Raw genomic sequence first — 23,128 nt, forward strand, 5'->3', positions numbered from 1 at the left:
GAATTATCAATGTAAATAAGAACTCTACTAAACTGCGACGTACCCTTGTTTGCACTCGCATCGGAAAGAGTCCCCAGTAGAAACGCACATACTATTGTTGGAGCACACTTCTGTTCCCTGTAGACAAGGGTCCTCTTCGGCTGTAATAAATATATTCATGAGTCAGGATATATAAATAAAGTTTTATCCTGAGAAAGTTACTTATTAGATTTCACACAAGTTGCCTTGGAGTTACAAGAAATACTAAATTTTCTTCACTTCTTCCATATAAGAGAAGAAAGGCACTGTTGGAAAACAATATGGTTAGCACGACAGAGACTTTCGAGCCAGCTTTTGAAAAGCCAAATTCCTAGCCGGAAACTTAGTTGGGATATTCCCAGCTAATAAAAAAGATACACGAGTCTAACCTAAATCTACCATTGAGTATCTTTGTTAGTCGAATCAACAGGAAATAATAATGGTTTGTATTGAATTAAAATGTACACAATAACTAACTAATGTACACAATAATTAGAAAAAAAGACAATCAAGTAACATTTTATAATTTGTACGAACATTCAACAATTAATACTTGTTTTTGGTCGTTTACCAAAATTAAATATTAATATGAAAAAAGTCCTTTAAAAAATACTTTTAGGGAAATAAAACAAAACTTCAGGCATATTCTTCCTATCCTGCTGCTTTCAAGCGTTTAGCACCTATAAGTCATGCTCCGCATCCAATCCTCTATTGAAGAAGGTCAGGGATACCCTTGACCTCCCTCCTAAAGAAGTTGGAAAAGCAAGAGAAAATCTACAGAAAAATATGTATGAACTGTATGAACAGTTCGTGGTAACGAACTGTAGTAAAGAGTGACCCGGCTCAATAGTAACCGAAACTCTAAAAAATGGAATTTTTGTACCAATAGTTACATCAAAAGGATCGCATTTTAATGCTGATTTTAAATATATAAGTTTCACCAAGATCACTTATACCCATCAAAAGTTACGAGCCTGAGAAAATTTGCCTCATTTCAGAAAATAGGGAAAAACACCCCCCTAAAAGTCATACAATCTTAACGAAAATCACACCATCAGATTCAGCGTATCAAAGAACCTTGTTGTAGAAGTTTCAAGCTCCTATCTACAAAAATGTAGAATTTCGCATTTTTTGCCAGAAGACAGATCACGGATGCGTGTTTATTTGTTTTTTTGTTTGTTTTTTGTTTTGTTTTTGTTTTCCCCAGGGGTGATTGTATTGACTGAGTGGTCCTAGAACGTCACGAGAGGGCTCATTTTAACGAAAATTAAAATTTCTAGTGCCCTTTTTAAGTGACCGAAAAAATTGGAGGGCACCTAGGCCCCCTCCCTGCTCTTTTTTCCCAAAAGTCACCGGATAAAAATTCTGAAATAGCCATTTTATTCACCATTGTCGAAAAGTTTAATAACTATGTCCTTAGGGACGACTTACTCCTCCGTAGTCCCCGTGGGAGGGGCTGCAAGTTACAAACTTTGACCAGTGTTTACATATAGTAATGGTTACTGGGAAGTGTACAGACGTTTTCAGGGGATTTTTTGTTTACGGGGAGATTTGAGGGGGGGTGGGTTACGTGGGAGGATATTTCCATGGAGAAACTTGTCATGGGGGAAGAGAATTTCAATGAAGGGGGTGCAGGGTTTTCTAGCATTATTTGAAAAAACAATGAAAAAATAAACATAAAAGTTTTGAGCAGCATTAAAAGTTAAAACGAACAAAAATTATTACACATATGAGGGGTTTACCTCCTCGTTATATCTCACTCTTTACGCTAAAGTATTTTTAGTAATTTCAACTATTTATTCTACGACCTTTGTGATTCAGAGGTCATTCTTAAGGAATTGGGACAAAATTTAAGCTTTAGGGTAAAGAGCGATGTATTGACGAGGGTTGAACCCCCTCATACATGCAATAAAAACATACGAATATAGAAGTTCGTTACGTAAATTAATTCGTAAGTTACATATACTTTTTACCAATGAAAACGTTTGTAAAAAATTAAAAGTTCTAGTTGCTTTTTTAAGTAATCAAAAAATTGGAGGGCAACTAGGCCTCCTCTCTCGCTCCTTTTTCTCAAAATCTTCCGATTAATTGCAATTAATTAATATGAAAAATTCGTTTTAATTATTTATGTGCGGAGAGCCAAGATCAAAACATGCATTAATTCAAAAACGTCCAGAAATTAAATAAAAAAACACAAGTTTTTTTAAATGAAAGTAAGGAGCAACATTAAAACTTAAAACGAACAGAAATTACTCCGTATATGAAAGGGGCTTTTGCTCCTCAACGGCCCGCTCTTTACGCTAACGTTTCTTACTGTTTTCAAAATAGAGTTAAGAGAAAGAGTCAAACTATAGCGTAAAGAGCGGGCCGTTGAGGAGGAAAAGCCGCTTTCTCATATACGGAGTAATTTCTGTTCGTTTTAAGTTTTAATGCTGCTCCTTACTTTCATTTAAAAAAAAACTTGTGTTTTTTTTATTTAATAATGCGTCTAGACGTTGCCTTTAAAATTTAAAAGACAATTTATCGACTTGTTATTTGTGTTCTGTTCCACAAACTCACTAATCTTACAGCCAAAGAATAAGACAAAAAAAAAAAATGATATAAATATATCAGTTGTCCCAGATAGAACGAGTTCTTCCTCAATATTTTCTTATTAGCTTTCAACTATTGACATGGGATAGAAGACAACAACAAAGCCCAAGAAGAAAATTCAGCTTTTTTATTTGCTCTATAAAAGAGAATAAAGACTATGTTGGAAAGTTATATCCTTATCTTGATGAAGAAGGATCAAGCAAAGGCTTTGAAAAGCTGTGATCTCTAACCAAATTTTCACAGATGAGATTTCAGGAGAACAGAATGGAAATTCGAAATCTAGATTAAAATAAAAGGGGAATAGAAAACAATAAATTTACGAGGGAATGATGATACTCCTGGTAATCAAAAAGGTCTGAGACTCACCAAGTTACATCGGATATTATTATTTTTTTTAGAGCTGCAATTTTGCTTAATGCTTATTTTGACAGAATTTAATTAACGTCAAAAGTATGGGTTTACTGTTGATATCTTAGAGATTGGTGAAAATCTACTAGAGAGGGAAAGGGAAATCCATCCCTTCAGGAATTATATGGGTGATTTACCAAATGTACTTTTTTTTGCATGCTCACCAAAAGTCTGCATAGCGACGGTATCGATCTCCTGATTTTCTGCCTATGACCGGGGGTGCAATGTGTGGCTGGGGGCAAATTATCCGACACTTTCCGTGTTTTTCGCCAGATTTTGTGGGGCACACATTTAGAGCTTGGTCAACTCTGGCTGACCTAACCTCATATTCAGATGATCAAATATACTACTACTACTACTAATAACTCACTGCAGCACCAAGCCGCCTGAGGCCAACACAGCTACGCACGCTCCTCCTCCAACCTAATCTATTGAAAGCCTCCCTCTTTACACCCTCCCAGGAAGTTCCCATTTCCTTTAAATCCTTATTTATGACATCCTCCCAACCCAGACAAGGACGACCTGCTTTCCGTGTAGCCCCAGACGGTTGGCCAAAAAGGACAATCTTCGGTAATCTGTCATCCTTCATCCGTAGAACGTGGCCTAGCCATCTCAACCTTTCTTTCATTATAGCCCCAGAAAGCGGGATTGAACCACACTTTTCGTACAACCTACTGTTTGAAATACGGTCAGTCAGCCGGGTACCCAGAACAATCCGTAGGCAATTTCTCTGGAAAACATCTAGTAAATTTTCATCTGCTTTTCGGAGTGTCCATGCTTCAGAGCCATATTTGACCACTGTCATCACTGTAGCTTCCAATATTCTAATCTTGGTTTGTAGGCTTATCTTTCTATTCTTCCAAACTTTTTTTAACTGTGAAAAAACACCCTGAGCTTTAGCTATTCTACTTTTAACATCTTCACTGCTCCCACCATCTTTACTAATAATACTACCAAGGTAACTGAAGCTCCCAACCTGATCAATCTTTTCGTTACCTAAGGTCACCTGTTCATCTTCACTTATTCCTAACCTTAGTGACTTAGTCTTCTTAACATTAATTTTCAAGCCTATTTTAGCACCCTGAACTCGTAAAACCTCTAAAAATTCATTCATTTTGCTCACACTTTCATCTAATATGCTTAAATCATCAGCATAATCTAAGTCCAGGAGCGTTCTTCCTCCCCATTTGATTCCATGGTCTCCAATTGCCTTTCCTGTGCTCCTTAAGATAAAGTCCATCAAAATGATCCATATAAAGGGGGATAGAACACAACCCTGCTTAACTCCTGATTTAATACAAAACCAGTTGCTAACCTCATTTCCTACCTTAACCGCAGCAGTATTATTCTCGTACATAGCGCAAATCACTTTAATGTATTTTTCTGGTATACCATATAACGATAAGACCTTTGTTAACGCTGTTCTATCAACAGAATCGAAAGCTTGCTCATAATCGATAAAACTAAGGACCAAAGGTGTTTGACAACGAAGGGACTTCTCAATTATTAACCTAAGAGTGAAAACATGGTCGACACATCCTCTGCCTTTTCTAAAACCGCATTGTTCTTCCCTTAAAACTTAAAAACTTTTGTTGACGATTGCTTATAGAAACCACAGACATAATAATGCAGAATTACAATCTTATGCTTCGCTAGTCCGCCTTGAAACTTAAAGACAGAAGGGGAACACTCTTTTAATTTCTCATTATTTTTGCTGGAAATATTTTACTGAAGACATGCCGAAACTGTTACGTGTTTGAAAGTCTCATGAAATACAGTTTCTTTTGAAGCGAAATTTGATCTTGATGGAGTATCGGTTGCTCCTAAGCCGGAAATGAAATATCTTGGCCTCCCAATCGGTGATTCTCTAAATGTAACTAGAAAGTACCTCATCCGTCATTTCCAGCGCCGAACGTCCAGTGCCTATGGTAGCATAGCATCTAATAAACTTCGTTTTTCGCCGCCTACTAGCTAAATTGTATAACCCGTATCTGTTTCCAGTTTTTCTTTATACCTTGCACCTTTTTGGCGTACCTTCTCAGCAACGGAACTAAAGCGACTTCGCCAAGTTTATTACCAGTATTCTAACTATCTTCTTGGCCTCCACCTTGAGCAAGTAATTCTTAGGCCAACAGGAGATAGGTTATCATAGACCCTAAGGCTGCCATTGACAGATGCATTAAAGCTTATGACAAGGGAAATAATTGACCTCCATGGTGTTCACTTTTAAAATAGAAAAAATGCATCACGTTTTTTGTAATTATTGCGCTTGTTATCTGTATTGTGTAGTTATTTGGTTAATCATTGTACTTGTGTTCTTACCGTATGCATTTTAATTATGCTTTATTTGTCAATTTCCGTCTTTTTCTGATTTTTTCTTCTCTTGCACTCCCTTTGTTATTGTGTTTACATCGGATGTCAAATATATTAATTCAATTTAATTCAACATGCAGCTCTTATGATTGCTCAATATGATAGTTCAATATGCTAATATGATGCAGCTCCTTGTATCAAACTGTAAGTTTTTTTTCACTAGGAGCTATTTAATTAAAAATCTTTTCTATCAGAATCAAACAATAATTAAAAAAATATCAGGCTCAATTATTAACATATACATAAATTTAAGACTCCATTGGTTCCTTCGGAGTCCTTTTACCAGCCTTTCCAGCGTCGATAAAGGGTATTATTTAAAAGATACCAAAACCCAACGACACACTTAAGTAAAAAGTGCAACTGAACTCTCACTCATATTTTTCTAAACAAATGAACGGTTTGATGAGAGAGGTTGAGTAAAGTATTAAACAAAAAACAAGTTTTTTTTTAAGTGACATTAAAACTTAAAACGAATAGAATTTACTCCGTATATAAAAGGGGCTTTTCCTCCTCAATGCCCCGCTCTTTACGCTAAAGTTTGACTCTTTCTCTTAACTCTACATTTTAAAACAGGTAAAAACTTTAGCGTGAAGAGCGGGGCGTTGAGGAGGAAAAGCCCCTTTCATATACGGAGTAATTTCTGTTCGTTTTAAGTTTAAATGTCGCTCCTTACTTTCATTTAAAAAAACTTGTTTTTTTTAGTTTCTGGACGTTTTTGAATTAATGCATATTTTGATCTTGTCTCTCCGCACATAAATAATTAAAATGAAATTTGCATATTAATTTTTTTGGCTAAATGGCTTTTTCATAGTTTTAATCGGAAGATTTTGAGAAAAAAGGAGTGAGGGAGGAGGCCTAGTTGCCCTCCAATTTTTTGATTACTTAAAAAGGCAACTATAACTTTTGATTTTTAACGAACCTTTTTAAAAGTAAAAACTATACGTAACTTACGAATTAACTTACGTAGCGAACTTCTATATTCTTATGTTTTTATTGCGTATATGAGGGGGCTCACCCCTCTTCGATACCTCGCTCTTTACACTAAAAATTTAATTTTGTCCCAATTCCTTAAGAATGACCCCTGAATCACAAAGGCCGAAAAATAAATAGTTGAAATTACTAAAAATACTTTAGCGTAAAGAGCGAGGTATTACGAGGAGGTAAACCCCTCTTATAAGTAATAATTTCTGTTCTTTTTCAGTTTTAATGCTGCTTCTCACTTTCAGTAGAAAAAAAAACTTTTCATATTTATTTTTACATTGTTTTCTTAAATAATGCTAGAAAATCCTGCGCCCCCTCCATTGAAAGTCTCTTCCCCCATGAGAAGTTCCTCCATGGAAGGATCCTCCCACGTACCCCCCCTCAACTCTCCCCCAACCAAAAAAATTCCCCTGAAAACATCTGTACACTTCCCAGTAACCATTAATATATGTAAACACAGGTCAAATTTTGTAACTTGTAGCCCCTCCCACGGGAACTGCGGGGGAGTAAGTCGTCCCCAAAGACATAGTTATTAAATTTTTCGACTATGGTGAATAAAATGGCTATCTCAGAATTTTGATCTGGTGACTTTGGGAAAAAAATGAGCGTGGGAGGGGGCCTAGGTGCCCTCCAATTTTTTTGGTCACTTAAAAAGGGCACTAGTACTTTTAATTTCCGTTAGAATGAGCACCCCTGGGGGACAAAAAAAAACCATAAAAAAAAACAAATAAACACGCATCCGTGATTTGTCTTCTGGCAAAAAATGTGAAATTCCACATTTTTGTAGATAGGGGCTTGAAACTTCTACAACAAGGTTCTCTGATACTCTGAATCTGATGGTGTGATTTTCGTTAAGATCGTATGACTTTTAGGGGGTTTTTCCCTCTATTGTCAAAAATGAGTCAAATTTTCTCAGGCTCGTAAATTTTGATGGGTATAACTAATCTTGATGAAACTTATATATTTAAAATCAGCATTAAAATGCAATTTTTTTGATGTAACTATTGGTACCAAAATTCTATCTTTTAGAGTTTCGGTTACTATTGAGCCGGGTCGCTCCTTACTACAGTTCGTTACCACGAACTGCTTGATTGATTATACTTTACTTTCTTGTAGTTTGAGTAAAGAACAACATTTTTTACAATTTTGAAATTTATATTGTGGTCACTGACCATATTCACTCAGATTCCAATTCGTCTTGCTATTGGAGAATTGCTATTTGGAAATTCATCAAATACAGAAAAAATTTTACGCTTGGAAATTTATTTAAAAAAACATTCAGGTTGATAAATCGCGTGAATTAGACTATTTATCACGTAGTGGTGACGACAAAGTTTTTGCTTACGTTCTTGTACAGATGAAAAAGAATTTATCAAATGGATTCCCCAGCATCTGTCTCTTGGATAACACTAAAGAATTCTTCTAAAAAAATCTAATGACTGTACATTTTCTTTTCAAGGTAGCTAATTACTGGTAAGGAGTGATTAATCCTCTTAGAGAAAAATCATTGTTTCTTTTAAGAAATATTTTTTATGATAGAACGTTAAGGTTTTTCATTTAGCACTGCCTAATACTTATCAATGTAGCTCATTTTGGTTTGTAGACAATTTTTGGGTTTGTGAAGCTGTTTAACCCCAAACAAACGGCAAAATACATGAAGAATGTAGCCAATAATGTGTAATATATTAAATATCATGGAACTTAGGAAGGGGGCTAGGAATCACCCAAACTCCTCATTTTTCTTTGAGAGTAAGTCAAAAGGATATAGTCAAGCCTTTGGTCTCTCTTCATTGTCATTCCCAGAGCCAACACTGATTCCACTTGCAAGGAATGCACTCTCTGTCTTAGATCCAGCTCCAGCTCTCTGTACTTCACCCCAGATCATTAAAAAGTAACCATATGGCCGATATTGACTTCACAATTTTATGATAATTTATCAGCAACAGTATGTTCTTTGACAAACTCTGATGCATTAAAGCAACAAAAAAAAGAAGAAAAAAAAAGCCGGAAATGAGGATATTAGGGGAAATGAGATTCAAAGAAATTAGCTTTGCATAAGTGTTGCAGATTAATGTAAATGGTCACTGTTGATGTCCTACCTGACCGCTAAAGGAGATTTTCCAGTTTCGTCTTAACTCTAATTTTCCAAAAGAGGAGATGTTGTAATCTATAGATTTTTTTTTCTTCAAGTTAAGTCCATGCCATTAAGGCAAAAGACTCTGTTTTCATATTAAATATTAAACATTCTGAAGACCCCAATCTTTTCCCATAGCATTATAATACTAAATGTAATCCTGACTATTTTCATGTTTCAATATAGTATTCCCCGTTTTTATGATTATCACAGAGTGAATAGATAGATAAGACCGTTTGTTAGAAAAGTAAGTTAAGTCATAGAATATTTCAGGCAGTTTTTTTGATAATAGATTAAGACTAAAAACAAAAATTTAAAAGTCAATCTTCATTAAAACGGTATCTTTGAGGCCAATGTCATGCCTCGATACTAAAATACCCTAAGCAGTTTTTTTCTGTTTATTTGATGTTGTTTTCGTTTCTTCAAGAAGGACCAAAGCAAATTTTCTAATATTTCTTTTATCCGTAAGTTCTTAGATATGACGCTGAATTTTTGTTTCTTAGATACTGATCCGAGCCTCTTGCTGTCTGATAGAGTATTTTGTAACGTTTAATATTTCTGACGAGATTAATAGAAAAAGTATCAGTTTATATGGGTACCTGATAAAATTTTCTGGTAAAAATTTATAATCATTTTCTTTAATGTGCAAAGAAATCTATGGAATGTACTGTAAAATTTAATCAATAGGAATTTGATATATTTTTAATCATCATTTGGGGAATCAACATACAGTATCTTAGACTTAATACCACCTTCATGGATTCGGTGGGTAGCACCAGACAAAGTTTTTTTCTAAAGTACTATTGTCTAAGCCAAGGTTGCTGCCATGGTCAGTTCCTAAAGTGCTACAATTGCAAAATTTGCATGCTATAGTGATCTTCGGTGCTGTAGTCAAAAATTAACTGTAATAGTGCTAACACAGCACTTTCGTGCTACATATGGCAATCCACGGGCAAACATTTCTCCTTCAAGTATCAGAGGCAATAAGTGCCTGTGTGTTTAATAATTGCCAATAAGTGCCATATGTGCCAATAAGTGCCACCTTGACAAACGCTGGTATGAGCATAAAAGCTCATTGGAAGGATGTGAGTTGATCAAAATGTTAAAAACAATCATGAATCGTTGAAGGTGTTTGAACCCTAGACATTAAGAGTAGAATCGGGTATTTTTGTTAGCACTGCGAATTCACCTATTAGCTATATCCTGGATCCTGTGTAATGTTGTCAAGTTTCTGTTAAATCTTTGCCGAAATGTAGACAAGTTCAATCAAAGTTCGTCTCTACTTCTCACCACCTAATCCAAAAATCCTCCAATTTCAATGGTGAAGCTTTAAACTGCTTCGAAGTACAAAGTTTCAACTCTTGCGGCATTCTAAGCCCGTGATTACTATGCAAAATGTGTCTCTAATTTCATGCAAAGTTAACTTTTGAAGAATTGGTACAGTTTTAGAACTAGAGGATTCGGAGTGCTTTTAAAGTTTAACCTCTTGAAAAGCATTAATAGTAGAACATCTATTAGAAAGAATATCATAGTTAAATTTGATAATCTATTAAACAATCTATTAAAATACACATTTGGCCAATAGACCTATTTATATTACAGTCGAAGAAATCCATATTTTGAAGTTACCAATCTAAATATTTACTACTCTTGAACAAATATATGTTCATGGTAACATAATTATGATCGAACATAAAGCATTCACAAAATTGGTCATGTGTTGCTTGTTGGTCATGTGTCAAGATCAACTATCAACTGCCTGAGACCTAGTAAAACACATTTGATCAATAAACCTATTAGCATTACAGTCGAAAAGGTCTATATTTTGAAGTTGCGAGTGTAAATATATACTACTCTTGAACAAATAAATATTAATCGGAAAAGAATTATGATCGAACATAACGCATTCACAATATTGAGCCTTGTTCATATAAGTTGAATAGTTTGTCATCTAAACAAATGAATATCTGAACTGATGATGTAAATCAATGTAAATAAAGAAGCAGAAGAATGTAAATAAATTATTTCTGCTGGCTGACAATATATACAACTCCTATACTATTACAAAATATATTCTGCTCTTAAACAAATAAATTTTTATCGTAAAAGAATTTTGTCGAAAATACCATACTCACAAAATTTAGTCCTGTTTATATGAGTAGAATAATTTTATCATCTCGACAAACGAATTGAACAGCTGATGAAAAACAGCGAACCGAATATTTGCAGAAGCATGTAAATAAACTGTTTCTGTCGGTTGACGTTAGACCCGGCTTTCTAAGCAAAACCAAGTTCCTATAAGGACCTAGTTTAAGACTTTAGACAACTTTGAAAGCCTCATCAAAGAAATTGCATCAGAAAAACCGTTAAAAATAATTCAGAAAAACGTATTTGTAAACATCACTTAATACCATTAAGCTAAAACTTTAGTCATTTTACGGCAGAAGCCCATATAGACAGTGACTTTCTTAGACCTGGTCCATGTCCCTACTAAGATATTCTTATGTGATCCAAACAATTGGTTCAGCCAGTGAAAAAAACTTTGGGCTGATCATCGGTGCTCATACTGAGCCTTCTCTTAGAATTCTCTGGGCTGGAGAAAATAGTTTATACACTGATCATCCCCGTTCATAGTGAGTCCACACGCATTTGCCCACACGCGGACGTTGTATCCTCCAGAAGAAAGGACATTCAGCTTTCGACAGGAAATTCAGATCCTGTCAGGACCTATCTAAAGACTAAATAGATTTCGTTAAAAACAAAATTAGATCATAAAAAACTGTAACTTTAATTCACTTCATTGAAGACATCAATATGAAGACTGTGACCCTTTTTGACTTGATTTGTGTATATACTTAGACCTTATGCAAGACAAACAATTTTGTCAGTAAGATGACACATTTTTTAGGGTGATCGTACAAATTAAAGCGATTCAAATATTCATCCACGAGCAGAAGCTGTTTCCTCCAACAATAGTAAATCCGGCTGTCTAAGCAAAATTCAGATCTTGTCAGGACCAAGCTTAAGACTTAAGACAGCTTCGGAAGCATCATTAAAAAAGAAACTACATCATAAGAAATCTGGGACTCGGAAAGAAGTAATAGATCGAGGCAGATAATTTCAACAAGTTGAAATTTTAGTCACTTCGAAGCAAAAGTTTAAATATAAATAGTGACTCTTTTGGATCTATTTACGTTCCTATTGTCCTCTCCGCGTAATTAAATCCAAAAAAACATGTTTTTTTTTATTCTTTAAACTGAAAGTGAGGCATGACATTAAACCTTAAAACGAACAAAAATTATTCTGTATATGAAAGGGATTGTCTCCTCCTCAACGTCTCACTTTTTTTAAACTAAAGTTTGTATTATTTCAAAAAGAACAGTTGTGACAAAGAATCAAACTTCAGCGTAAAGAGGGAGGAGTTGAGAACAGAATAGCCCTTTTCATATACGGTATAATTTCTGTTCGTTTTAAGTTTTAATGTCACACCTTACTTTCAGTTTTAAAAATACGAAATTTTTGTATTTCTGAACGTTTTTCAACTAATGCAGGTTCGAATTGGCTCACCGAACATGAAAAATTAAAATAAAATTTGCATATTAATTTTGGCAGCTTTATTCTGTATATGAAGGGTTGCTTCCTCCTCAATACCTTGCTCTTTACGCTAAAACTGTTAGCATTAAAAAATTCCTATTCTAATCAAATGGCCCCGGGGTTTCAGTACTCACTCTTAGGAAATTGGGACAAGAGTCCAGCTTTAGCGAAAAAAGTCACATCTTGCTTAAAGAAAAAAAGTCTTTTAATTGAAAGTAAGGAGCGACATTAAACTTAAAATGAGCAGAAATTATTCTGTTTATGAAATTGGTTTTCCCCTCCTCAATGCCTCTCTCTTTACACTAAAGTTTGACTCTTTTTCACAATTGTACTATTTAAAACAATAAGAACTTTAGCGTAAAGAGCGAGGCTTTAAGGAACGGACAGCCCTTTTCATATATCGAGTAATTTCTATTCAATTTAAGTTTTAATATAGCTCCTTACTTTCAGTTAAAAAACACTTTTTTATATTTGATTTTGAACATCTCTCCGCTAATGCAGGTTCGAATTTGGCTCATCGTACATGAAAAATTAAATCAAAATTTTTATATTAATTTTGGCATATTCAATCCGTATATGAAAGGTTGTCTTCTTCTCAATACCTTGTTCTTTACGCTAAAGCTGTAGGCACTTTTAAAAGAGTTTCTTTTTCTAATTAAACGGCCGCCTTGTTGAAGTAGACGCTCTTAAAAAACTGTGACAGATAGTCAAACTTTGGCGTAAAGAGCAAGGTATTGAGGAGGGGGCAACCCTTGTTATATGGAATAATTTCTGTTTTTTTAATTATGCTGGTAAATCTGGGTCATCTTCTATGAAATATACCCCTACTCCTCATGGAAAACTCCTCCGTAGAAATTTCGTCCAACATGAAGTGCACGCTCCCTGTCAAATTCCCCTCAGACAGTTCCATCGTCACTGAGAATTCCTCGTCCTGTAAAATTGTTTGCGGACTATTCAGCCTGAAAAATTCTCCTTAGTTTTTTTTCCATTTGAATAAAACTGGTTTCTAGATCATTCCAGAAATACTCCCTTCCGTGGAAACTATTTCCTAGAAATCAAAACACGCGGAATATGTTGCCCAGATAATTCCCCCGGAACATCGTTACAAGAAAGATCTGACAAAGGGAAACTAAGACAATAATTGTTCATATACTAAGTTCTTATAGTAATTCTGTCAAAGCCACCCACTGTAACATTTTCCCTGAAAATGGCTATTTCAAAACTTTGATCAGATAACTTTGGGGAAAATGAGCGTGGGAAGGGGGCCAGTTGCCCTCTCATCTTTATTATCACTTAAACAGGGCACTATAACTTTTAATTTTCATTCGAATGCACCCTCTCTTGATCTTCTAGGACAACTATTTCAATGTAATCACCTCTTGGGGAAAAAAACAAATAAACACGCATTTGTGATCTATCTTCTGTCAAAAATAGCAAAATTCCACATTTTTTGCTAATAGGAGCTTGAAACTTCTAAAGTAGGGTTCTCTGGTCGCTGAATATGATGGTGTGATTTTCAATTTCAATATCTCAAAAGCGTAGGAAATAGATCAGATAACGACTTTCTCAAAAATATAGATGCAACATGAATGATAACGCAATGCTCTCCAGATGGGCACTGCGGCTGTATCCATATTTGACAATCAAATTGTTGCACAATTCAAAAGAGAGAAGAATGCAATCATAACATTTTACTTAGAATATACTTCTAAGAACATAATGATATCAATCACTTCTTGGCTCTGTTGACTAACGTGTCACTCTTTTACCATAGTAAATCTTGGATCATACGTTCGCTTCTTACAGCAGACGAAATTTCATAAATTGAATTGAAAAACTGCTAAAAGCTAAAAAATGTGTTGTTGGAAAGGAAAATATGTATTCATCTATAAAAGTAGCTAACAATAAGGCCATTTATGACTTTATTTGTATAGATTGTAGCACTGGGGGAATCCCCGTTCTCTTTGACCTTAAAAGTACATCCGGTACATAGATTTGAAGGGGTAGGGCTGTGACAAAGGATACTACTATTGGAGAGCAATCAGCTCCCTCTTGGTTCTTTTTCTGCTATCCAGTCCTCTTATAACCCCTATTATATCAAACCAAATTTTGAGGTATTTATTTGTTCAAAAACTTCGAAATGTTTAAAAAGTTCGCCGTCAAGGTTTATAACACCCCAACAGCCCCAATGCTAAACCTTATCTTACCCTGCTATGATAACTTAACCCCAGAATCATGAAAATAGAACTAAATTAAGATTCGAATGTAAAAATAGATACTAGAATACATTCTACATCACATTCTACATCACATATTCTGCCTAGAATTTGGAATATTGGTTGAAAATTCCAAAATTCCGTTTTTCCGGCAGTATTTTTATTTGTCCTACTTTTTCTGTGGCTGCTTAATTTTGTATGGGGTGGGAGAGAGGATTTTTTCTTGTGAATTTTCCGTGGGGGGATAAGCCTAGAACCTAGTTACGAGTGTATTTGTCATTCTTGGACTCATCGTAATAAAGTCTTGACAAAAGAAGTTTGAAGGCAAAGTGTACGCAATTAACGGCGTCGGCAGAAAATATTTCTTGGGGGGGGGGAAGCCCAAATAGCAGTGGAGGTTGGGTGAAAGTTGGATATTTCAGGATATGTTTTTTGGAATAAGTTTATTTTTAAATACTTTTAGGAAAAAACTCTAAAAAAAGAGAAATTAAATTGCATGCAAAATAAAATAAAATACAGTACATTTAAAACGACAAGGATTCCTGGCAAAGGGATCAATTTATTTAATCAAGGATATATTTAAGTTTTACGTATTTAATCTTAAAAGAAAATTAGACTCAAACCAAAATTACAGAAAGATTTATTGCTTCCGTAAAATATAACTGATGCAGACTTGCCTTTATATAATTTCCTACGCCTCAGAATAGTTTTTAGAAGGAATAGAGATACTCAAAAATCTCCCTACTGGAGAGATACCATGTTTCGATTTTATAACGACCATGTAAAATGTACCTCTTTCATAACAGGACAATCCTCTCCCTTAAACTTAAAATCCTTATATATTCAGACATTAAATAAAAATACAATAGCGGAAGAAAAAAAAACTCAAACTTAAAATCCAGCTTTCAAATTGACCCTCTTTCTTTTTATTGTCCTATTCAACTAAATACAATGAACGGGTTCAAAAAAAGTTCTGTCACTAGAGAATATTGTCAAAAATTTTGTGATAAGAAACTGAAAGTAAAAAGAGACTTGTGCCAATATTCACCCAAACTAAAAATAGAATTCTCATGATAATTGCTAAACCGACAGTATTTGCTTTTTATGCTGATTCTACATATATGAAATTCTTTCAGTTTATTGTTACCCACCCAAAACCAAAAATTTGAGAAAATTTGCCTCATTTTCGGAAAAAAGGGGAAACACCCCCCAAAAAACAAGCGATCTTATTGGGAATCCCTTTATTAGATATATCATATCAGAGAAGCCTACCGTAGAGGTTTCCTTCTCCAATCTTCAAAATGTATAGTTTTGCACTGTTTTCGAGAAGAAACATCGTCGATTTGTAATCAATTTACAATCCTGAAGCTAATTGAGTTAAAAGTATCACTAACTATATTTAGGCTTCCCAGTTGCAAAAGAAATAATGTCACACGGTGGTAGTACTGAATTCAACCAAGTTGATTCAGTTTATTTGTAATTGAATTAGGCTACATTTAGTGACCTGTAATAGCGTATCAGTTATAATTAGGGGGGGTTAGTGATTAATTAGGGGGGTAGATTAATTAGATTCCTTAAGAAAGTACATTTTAATCGACAAACTGCTTATTCTTCATGAAGCTTCAGATACGTCAGCACATAGGTGGAAAAGGCAAGGCAGATCATCATCAGCAACGCCAGGAAATTTCTTTGAGATGGCAAATACCATCCCTCCCACGCTAATTTTTTCCCAAATCGTCCAATCAAAATTTTAAGATATCTATTTTGTTTAGCATAATTGAAAGGCCCAATAACTATGTCTTTGGGGGTAAAATTACCCCCTACGGCCCTGAGGAAAGATTTCAAAAAGTTTTAAATTTGCCTATTGTTTACATATAGTATTTGTGGTTGGGAAGTATGGATATATTTTCCGGTTGGGGTGGGAAGGACGAATTTTCTGCTGGGAGGATTTTACACTGGGTGAATTTGACAAAATTTCTATATGCAAATTCTTAATGTGTCTTGCTTTCTAATTACCGATCAAACTTTACTCATGGATATGTTAAGGGTAATTGTCCCGTATAAATTTTCGCCAGGATTGAAATGTCCAGAAGATATTTTTGTGGGGAGCGGGATTTTTCCGTGGAGGTGGAGCCAGATACCCTGGCGTCATTTGAAAAACGACCAGAAATTAAATATAAACAAAAAATTCAAATGAAATTAACAAAAAACATTAAATTTAAAACGAACATAAATAATTACGTATATGAGGGGGGGGAGGTTTCCCCTTCCGCAACAACTCTAAAATTAAGATTAAGAAATTCAAAAATACATGTTTAATTCAATGTTTTTTATCTAAGTTTGAACATCAAAAACCAATATAGTTGATAACTTTATGCATCATAACTGCAACAAAATTAACAAATGGAAACAAAATTAACAATTAATTAATGGAAACAAAATGGAAACAAAATTAACAATGGATTAACTCCTGGAAAAAAATTAACAAATGATAATAAAACACAAAAACGTATCTATTCAGGGGGAAAACACAGAAATTCCCAGCATTCCGTTCAGGAGAAACATTTCTGATTATAATAGCTTCACATATCAGCTCTTAGGTGCTCTTGCAATGCAATCAAAAGTTGACGGCATATTTTTACAGAAAAAATGTTTGTGGAAAACTGGAAAAGGGTCACTCAATCCAAAATTATAATTCAAATTTTCCTTAGTAAGGGTCAGAATCTATTAGCAGGAAACCAACAACAGGGCAACACACATTTTTTCCATGGTTTTTCCCTATTCTGCTCTCTCTCCTTTGGTTTCCTTATAACTACCTTATAGTCCCAAATTTCCAGGGGTTCATGGCTCTCCTGCCCAAGAACGAGGTGTTGAGGAGGAGGAGAGCCCCTAATATACATAACGATTTCTGTCCGTTTTAATTATTAATGCTGCTCCTTGCTTTCAGTTGAAAAAACTTGCTTTTTTATATATAATTTCTGATCGTTTTTTAAGTAATGCCAGGAAATCTGACTACACTTCCACGGATAAATCCCTCCTCCCCACGGATTTATTCTCTAGACACTTCAATCCTGGTGAACGTTATCCGCGAGGAAAATCCCACCTGCAGATTATTCACTCCCCCCCGAAAAATGGTTGAGTACTACCCAATAACAAATACTATACGTAAATAATAGAAAAATTTTGTAACTTAAAGACCTCTCCCCACGGTCTATGGGGGTTCATGATATTTCCAAAGGCATAGTTATTCAGCCTTTCAACCATGCTGAACAAAATGGCTATCTCAAAATTTGATCAAACCATTTTGAGAAAAAAAGGTGAGGGGGCCTAATTCCCCTACAATTTTTAGCTCACTTTAAAAGGGCACTAGAACTTTTAGTTTCCTTTTTAATGAGTCCTATTAAGATATTCTAGGACCACTGAGTCGATACGATTACCCCTGAAAAAACAAAAAACAGGAAAAAAACAAACAAACAAGCATCAGTTGTCTTTCTTCTAGCAAAAATACAAATTCCACATTTTTTCAGACATGAGCTTTTAACCTCTACAGTAGGATTCTCGGAGACACTGAATCTAATTGCGTGACTTTCATTAAGATTCTATGACTTTTAAGGTGGTTTTCCTCCTTTTTTGAAAATTAGGCAAATTTTCTCAGGCTCGTAACCTTTGATGAATAAGACTAAACCTAGTGAAACTTGCATATTTGAAATCAGCATGAAAATTCAATTCCTTTGATATATCTACTGATGTCAAAACTCCATTTTTAGAGTTTCGGTTACTATAGAGCCGAATCGCTCCTATCTTACAGTTCGTTGCCACGAGCTGTTTGATTAAGCAAGATAACAGTGCTAGATCAATCAATAAACAGAATAAGCAGGTCCTTTGGCCATTAAGAAAAACAAGAGACCATAGGAATTAGGCTTAGGTGTAGCTATTGACAAGCGAAAAGCTGAAATAATACCTGAGCAGTGTTATCTAAGATTTTTTATTTTTTATTTTACCACAATTCAGCAGATCTACTTTTATAACTAATTAAAGAAACTACCTAAATTTTGGTCAAATTAAGTTTCTCTAAGGGATCAGTGTACAATCAGACCTGTTGAAAAGCAAACACATTAAGAAATCAACTCATACTTCATATTATTCAGAAAAATTGTAGTCTATAATTCATAAAAGTGCTCCCATGTAATTTATGTATAAATGTGCAAATACATAACAGTAATTATATACTTCCTATACATTTTGCCATATATCACAATTTTTTTGTAGCTTAATGCCAGTAATTTGAAATATTATTGACGAAATCAAGAAACGGAAAAATACGCAAGAAATGTATAATTTGGGCTGTATATTTGGACATTGAGGGGGGATTAAAGTAGTGGAGCACTTTTAGGATGATTTACTACAGTTTTTTTTTGTATAATGTGAAGTCAAAATTGTTGACTTAATAGGTTTCCTTACTAACAGGCCTAACTTTATACTAATACCCCCCCCCCCGACCCACCCATTAAAAAGGCATTATGAAAAGAATTATCACAACAAAACTAAGGAAAAAAAAACCAACAACTTACCATCCGATTCCGAAACTTTACTGGTAGCTGCAAACCTGAGAATCTTCTCTCTTGTATCATAAACAATGAAGTTCCTCGAAACTTTCAAAAACTGTGGTGCTATGCGATTTCTAAACCAGTCGCAGGCGTCAAAGGTGATGGTTGTATCGACAGTAAAGTGGCATTCTTTTGGTGAACTCTCAAATTTATAAATGCGTTTGGTGTAAGATTTCAAAATGCCTTCAAAATAAAAGATGTCATACGTTAAATAAAGCTCAAGGCCTCAATTACTCTCTTAAATATCCATAAAAATACAAGATAAACACTGAAGATTGAAAAAATAAAAAGTCAGATAAAATTGTCATCTATTTGAAATAACTGCCTTTTTTTTACATAAAAAACACACATTTCTCCTCCATTCTTCTTTGGATTTTTATTTATTTACTGTTTCTTTCATTTAAAGGCTGCTTCCTTTCCTTTATTTTCCCTCCAGTTTTGGTTTTGTTTCCCTTATTTTGGATATATGTTCTCACAATTTTCAGTTCTTACGATTTTAATCTCCCGGAAGAGAGAAACTTTAGTAAAAATAAGCATAAATTCAAATGCGAAAGTGGTAATGAATATTGTCATTTTATTTTCTTATTGCAATTGAAGCAGAAGCTAGCAGTAAGATTTCTTCACTTTCTTAGTACATTTGCAATGTTATTTACTTCATGGATAAAAACTGGACGTATTTTTCAGTTCCTTAAGACAGTTCAAGCTCTTATCTTGCAATTCTTCAAAAGTTGTCTCAATTACATTTTGTCAAAACAAGCTGGAAACCGTAAAAACACCTCTTCTTATAGATCTTTGTCCACTGGCCGAATTATAGATCTTTGTCCACTGGCCGAATAGTATCTATCGTGGCTGTTGCGGTAGCTACATCGTAGTTGCAGAGGTAGCTAGATCCTAGTAAGACACAAACACATCCCACAGCAACAACAAATTAGCTGAATACCACATAAAAATGGTTTCAGCTCGAAACACGAAGTATGACTCTGAAGCATGTCCTGATCGCTTTCTCTTTGAGTTTTGTTATTTATTTTTTTCTTTTTTAGTTCTTTTAGTTTTTACCTTTTTTAGTTTTTTTTTAGTTTTTTAGATGAAAATTTTTTTTTAGTTTTTTCCTTTTTTTCTTTTTAGTTTTTTATTGGTTTTTACCTTTATTTTAGCTTATTTTTCAGTTTTTTCCTTTTTTTTATTTTTTTTTTATTTTTTATTTTTTTTAGTTTTTTACCTTTTTTTAGTTTTTTTAGTTTTTTTAGTTTTTTAGCTTTTTTTACTTTTTTTATTAGTTTTTAGTTTTTTTTTGTAGTTTTTGCCTTTTTTTAGTTTTTTCAGTTTTTTTTTTAGTTTTTTATTGGTTTTTACCTTTATTTTAGCTTATTTTTCAGTTTTTTCCTTTTTTTTTTAGTTTTTTTTTAGTTTTTAGTTTTTTTAGTTTTTTACCTTTTTTTAGTTTTTTTAGTTTTTTAGCTTTTTTATTTTTTTATTAGTTTTTAGTTTTTTTTGTAGTTTATGCCTTTTTTTAGTTTTTTTAGTTTTTTAGCTTTTTTATTAGTTTTTAGTTTTTTTTGTAGTTTTTGCCTTTTTTTAGTTTTTTTAGTTTTTTAGCTTTTTTATTTTTTTTATTAGTTTTTAGTTTTTTTTGTAGTTTTTGCCTTTTTTTAGTTTTTTCAGTTTTGACGTCACCTGATCCAGTTTTTTCAGGTGACGTCACCTGATCCATCCACAGACAGACTGACAACTTATTTTTATATATATAGATATATATATATATATATATATATATATATATATATATATATATATATATATATATATATATATATATATATATATATATCTATATATCTGTGGATGGATCAGGTGACGTCATGTTTGTCCGCATATGACGTCTGAATTATCTCACACTAATACAAAAGAAGAAAAAAACTAAAAAAGGTAAAAACTACAAAAAAAACTAAAAAGAAAAAAAACTAAAAAAGCTAAAAAACTAAAAAAAAACTAAAAAAAGGTAAAAATCTAATAACTAAAAAAACTGAAAAAAATAAAAAAAGGCAAAAACTACAAAAAAAAATAAAAACTAATAAAAAAACTAAAAAAGCTAAAAAACTAAAAAAACTAAAAAAAACTAAAAAAAGGTAAAAAACTAAAAAAAACTAAAAACTAAAAAAGAAAAAAACTAAAAAAAAGGAAAAAACTGAAAAATAAAAGAGAAAAAGAAAACTAAAAAAATATGAATAAATATATATAAAAATAAGTTGTTTGTGGGTTATGTCTGTCTGTCTGTCTGTCGAGTGACGTCGTGTTTGTCCGCATATGACGTCTGAATTATTTCACATTAAAACAAAAGAAGAAAAAAAACTAAAAAAGGTAAAAACTACAAAAAAAAACTAAAAAGAAAAAAAACTAAAAAAGCTAAAAAACTAAAAAAAAACTAAAAAAAAGGTAAGAAACTAAAAACTAAAAAAAAACTGAAAAAACTAAAAAAAGGCAAAAACTAAAAAAAACTAAAAACTAATAAAAAAACTAAAAAAGCTAAAAAACTAAAAAAACTAAAAAAACTAAAAAAAGGTAAAAAACAAAAAAAAAACTAAAAACTAAAAAAGAAAAAACTAAAAAAAAGGAAAAAACTGAAAAATAAGAGAAAAAGAAAACTAAAAAAATATTAATAAATATAAAAAATATAAATATAAATATAATATAAATTAGCAATCAACAAAGCACCGAGACACAAATGACGACCGGGACACGGGGAGTATAAATGACGACCAGGACATAAGTAAAAAAAAAAACTAAAAAAACTAAAAAAATGGTAAAAACTACAAAAAAACTAAAAAATCTAAAAATCTAAATAAACTAAAAAAGAAAAAAAAGTAAAAAGGAAAAAAATAAAGGAGAAAAACAAAACTAAAAAACGAATGTATATACAGACCGGGACACCGGGATACAAATGACGACCGGGACACAGGGAATATAAATGACGACCGGGACACAGGGACACAACTACAATGGGGACGCCAGGGGGGCACAGGGGGATATAAATGACGACCGGGACACCGGGACACAAGGAATATAAATGACGCCCGGGACACTCAAAGAGAAATCACAGACTGGAACACCGGGACACAAATGACGACCGGGACACAGGGAATATAAATGATTGTTTTCCCATGGACCATTATATGTTGCATGTTCAAGAGTCGGTAAACCTGACAATCTATTTATATGCACAGACAATGGGACAGCAAAGAATGTTGTATATTCGCAAGTTTTACGTAGTTAAAATCATATATATATATATATATATATATATATATATATATATATATATATATATATATATATATATATATATATATATATATATATATATATATATATATATATATATATATATATATATATATATATATATATATATATATATATATATATATATATATATATATATATATATATATATATATATATATATATATATATATATATATATATATATATATATATATATATATATATATATATATATATATATATATATATATATATATATATATATATATATATATATATATATATATATATCTATATTCACAGGTGGGACATAGGGACACAACTACCATGGCGCGTAACTAATATGGCGCGTAACGACTTACGCGCGCGGGGGGGCTTGGGGGGTTGGGGGGCGCGAAGCGCCCCCACCAACTAGGTGTTGGGGTGGTGCGAAGCGCCACCCCAACAGCTAGTATATATATATATATATATACTAGCTTTTGGGGTGGCGCTTCGCATCACCCCAAGCCAGTGTAGTTGTGTCCCTGTGTACCACCTATGAATATAGATAGATTTATATATGTGTTTTGAACTACGTAAAACTTGCAAATATACAACATTCTTGGCTTTCCCATTGTCTGTGCTTATACAAAGCCTTATGTACTTATAATGACGTCATATTCAAATGCTCTTTTTAAAAACAAACAAACATGCATATACACAACTCGTTTTTATATAGATAGATAGATAGATAGATACAATATAAATTAACTGCGTAAAACTTTCGAATATACAACATTCTTCGCTGTCCAATTGTCACTGCATATAAATAGATTGTCAGGTTTACCGACCCTCGAACATGCAACGTACAATTGTCCATGGGATAAACAATCAGTATTAAGATCTATACCACATTTTTCTAATGATTGACCTTGAGCTTTGTT

At 33.2% G+C, this 23,128-nt stretch overlaps 1 protein-coding gene across 2 annotated transcripts in view; it reads right to left on the reverse strand.

The window, feature by feature from the left end:
* LOC136029006 (nidogen-like) overlaps positions 1-23,128 on the reverse strand; it is a 258,905-nt gene that overhangs the window by 88,472 nt on the left and 147,305 nt on the right. For both annotated transcript variants that reach the window (XM_065707012.1, XM_065707011.1), the window contains exons 8-9: positions 18,888-19,106; positions 44-140 (exon numbers count right to left, since the gene is read on the reverse strand). In XM_065707012.1, the coding sequence (XP_065563084.1) occupies positions 44-140; positions 18,888-19,106 (316 nt within the window). The remainder of the gene's footprint in view (positions 1-43; positions 141-18,887; positions 19,107-23,128) is intronic.

Source organism: Artemia franciscana, chromosome 7, assembly GCF_032884065.1.
Source record: "Artemia franciscana chromosome 7, ASM3288406v1, whole genome shotgun sequence".
Classification (NCBI taxonomy): domain Eukaryota; kingdom Metazoa; phylum Arthropoda; class Branchiopoda; order Anostraca; family Artemiidae; genus Artemia; species Artemia franciscana.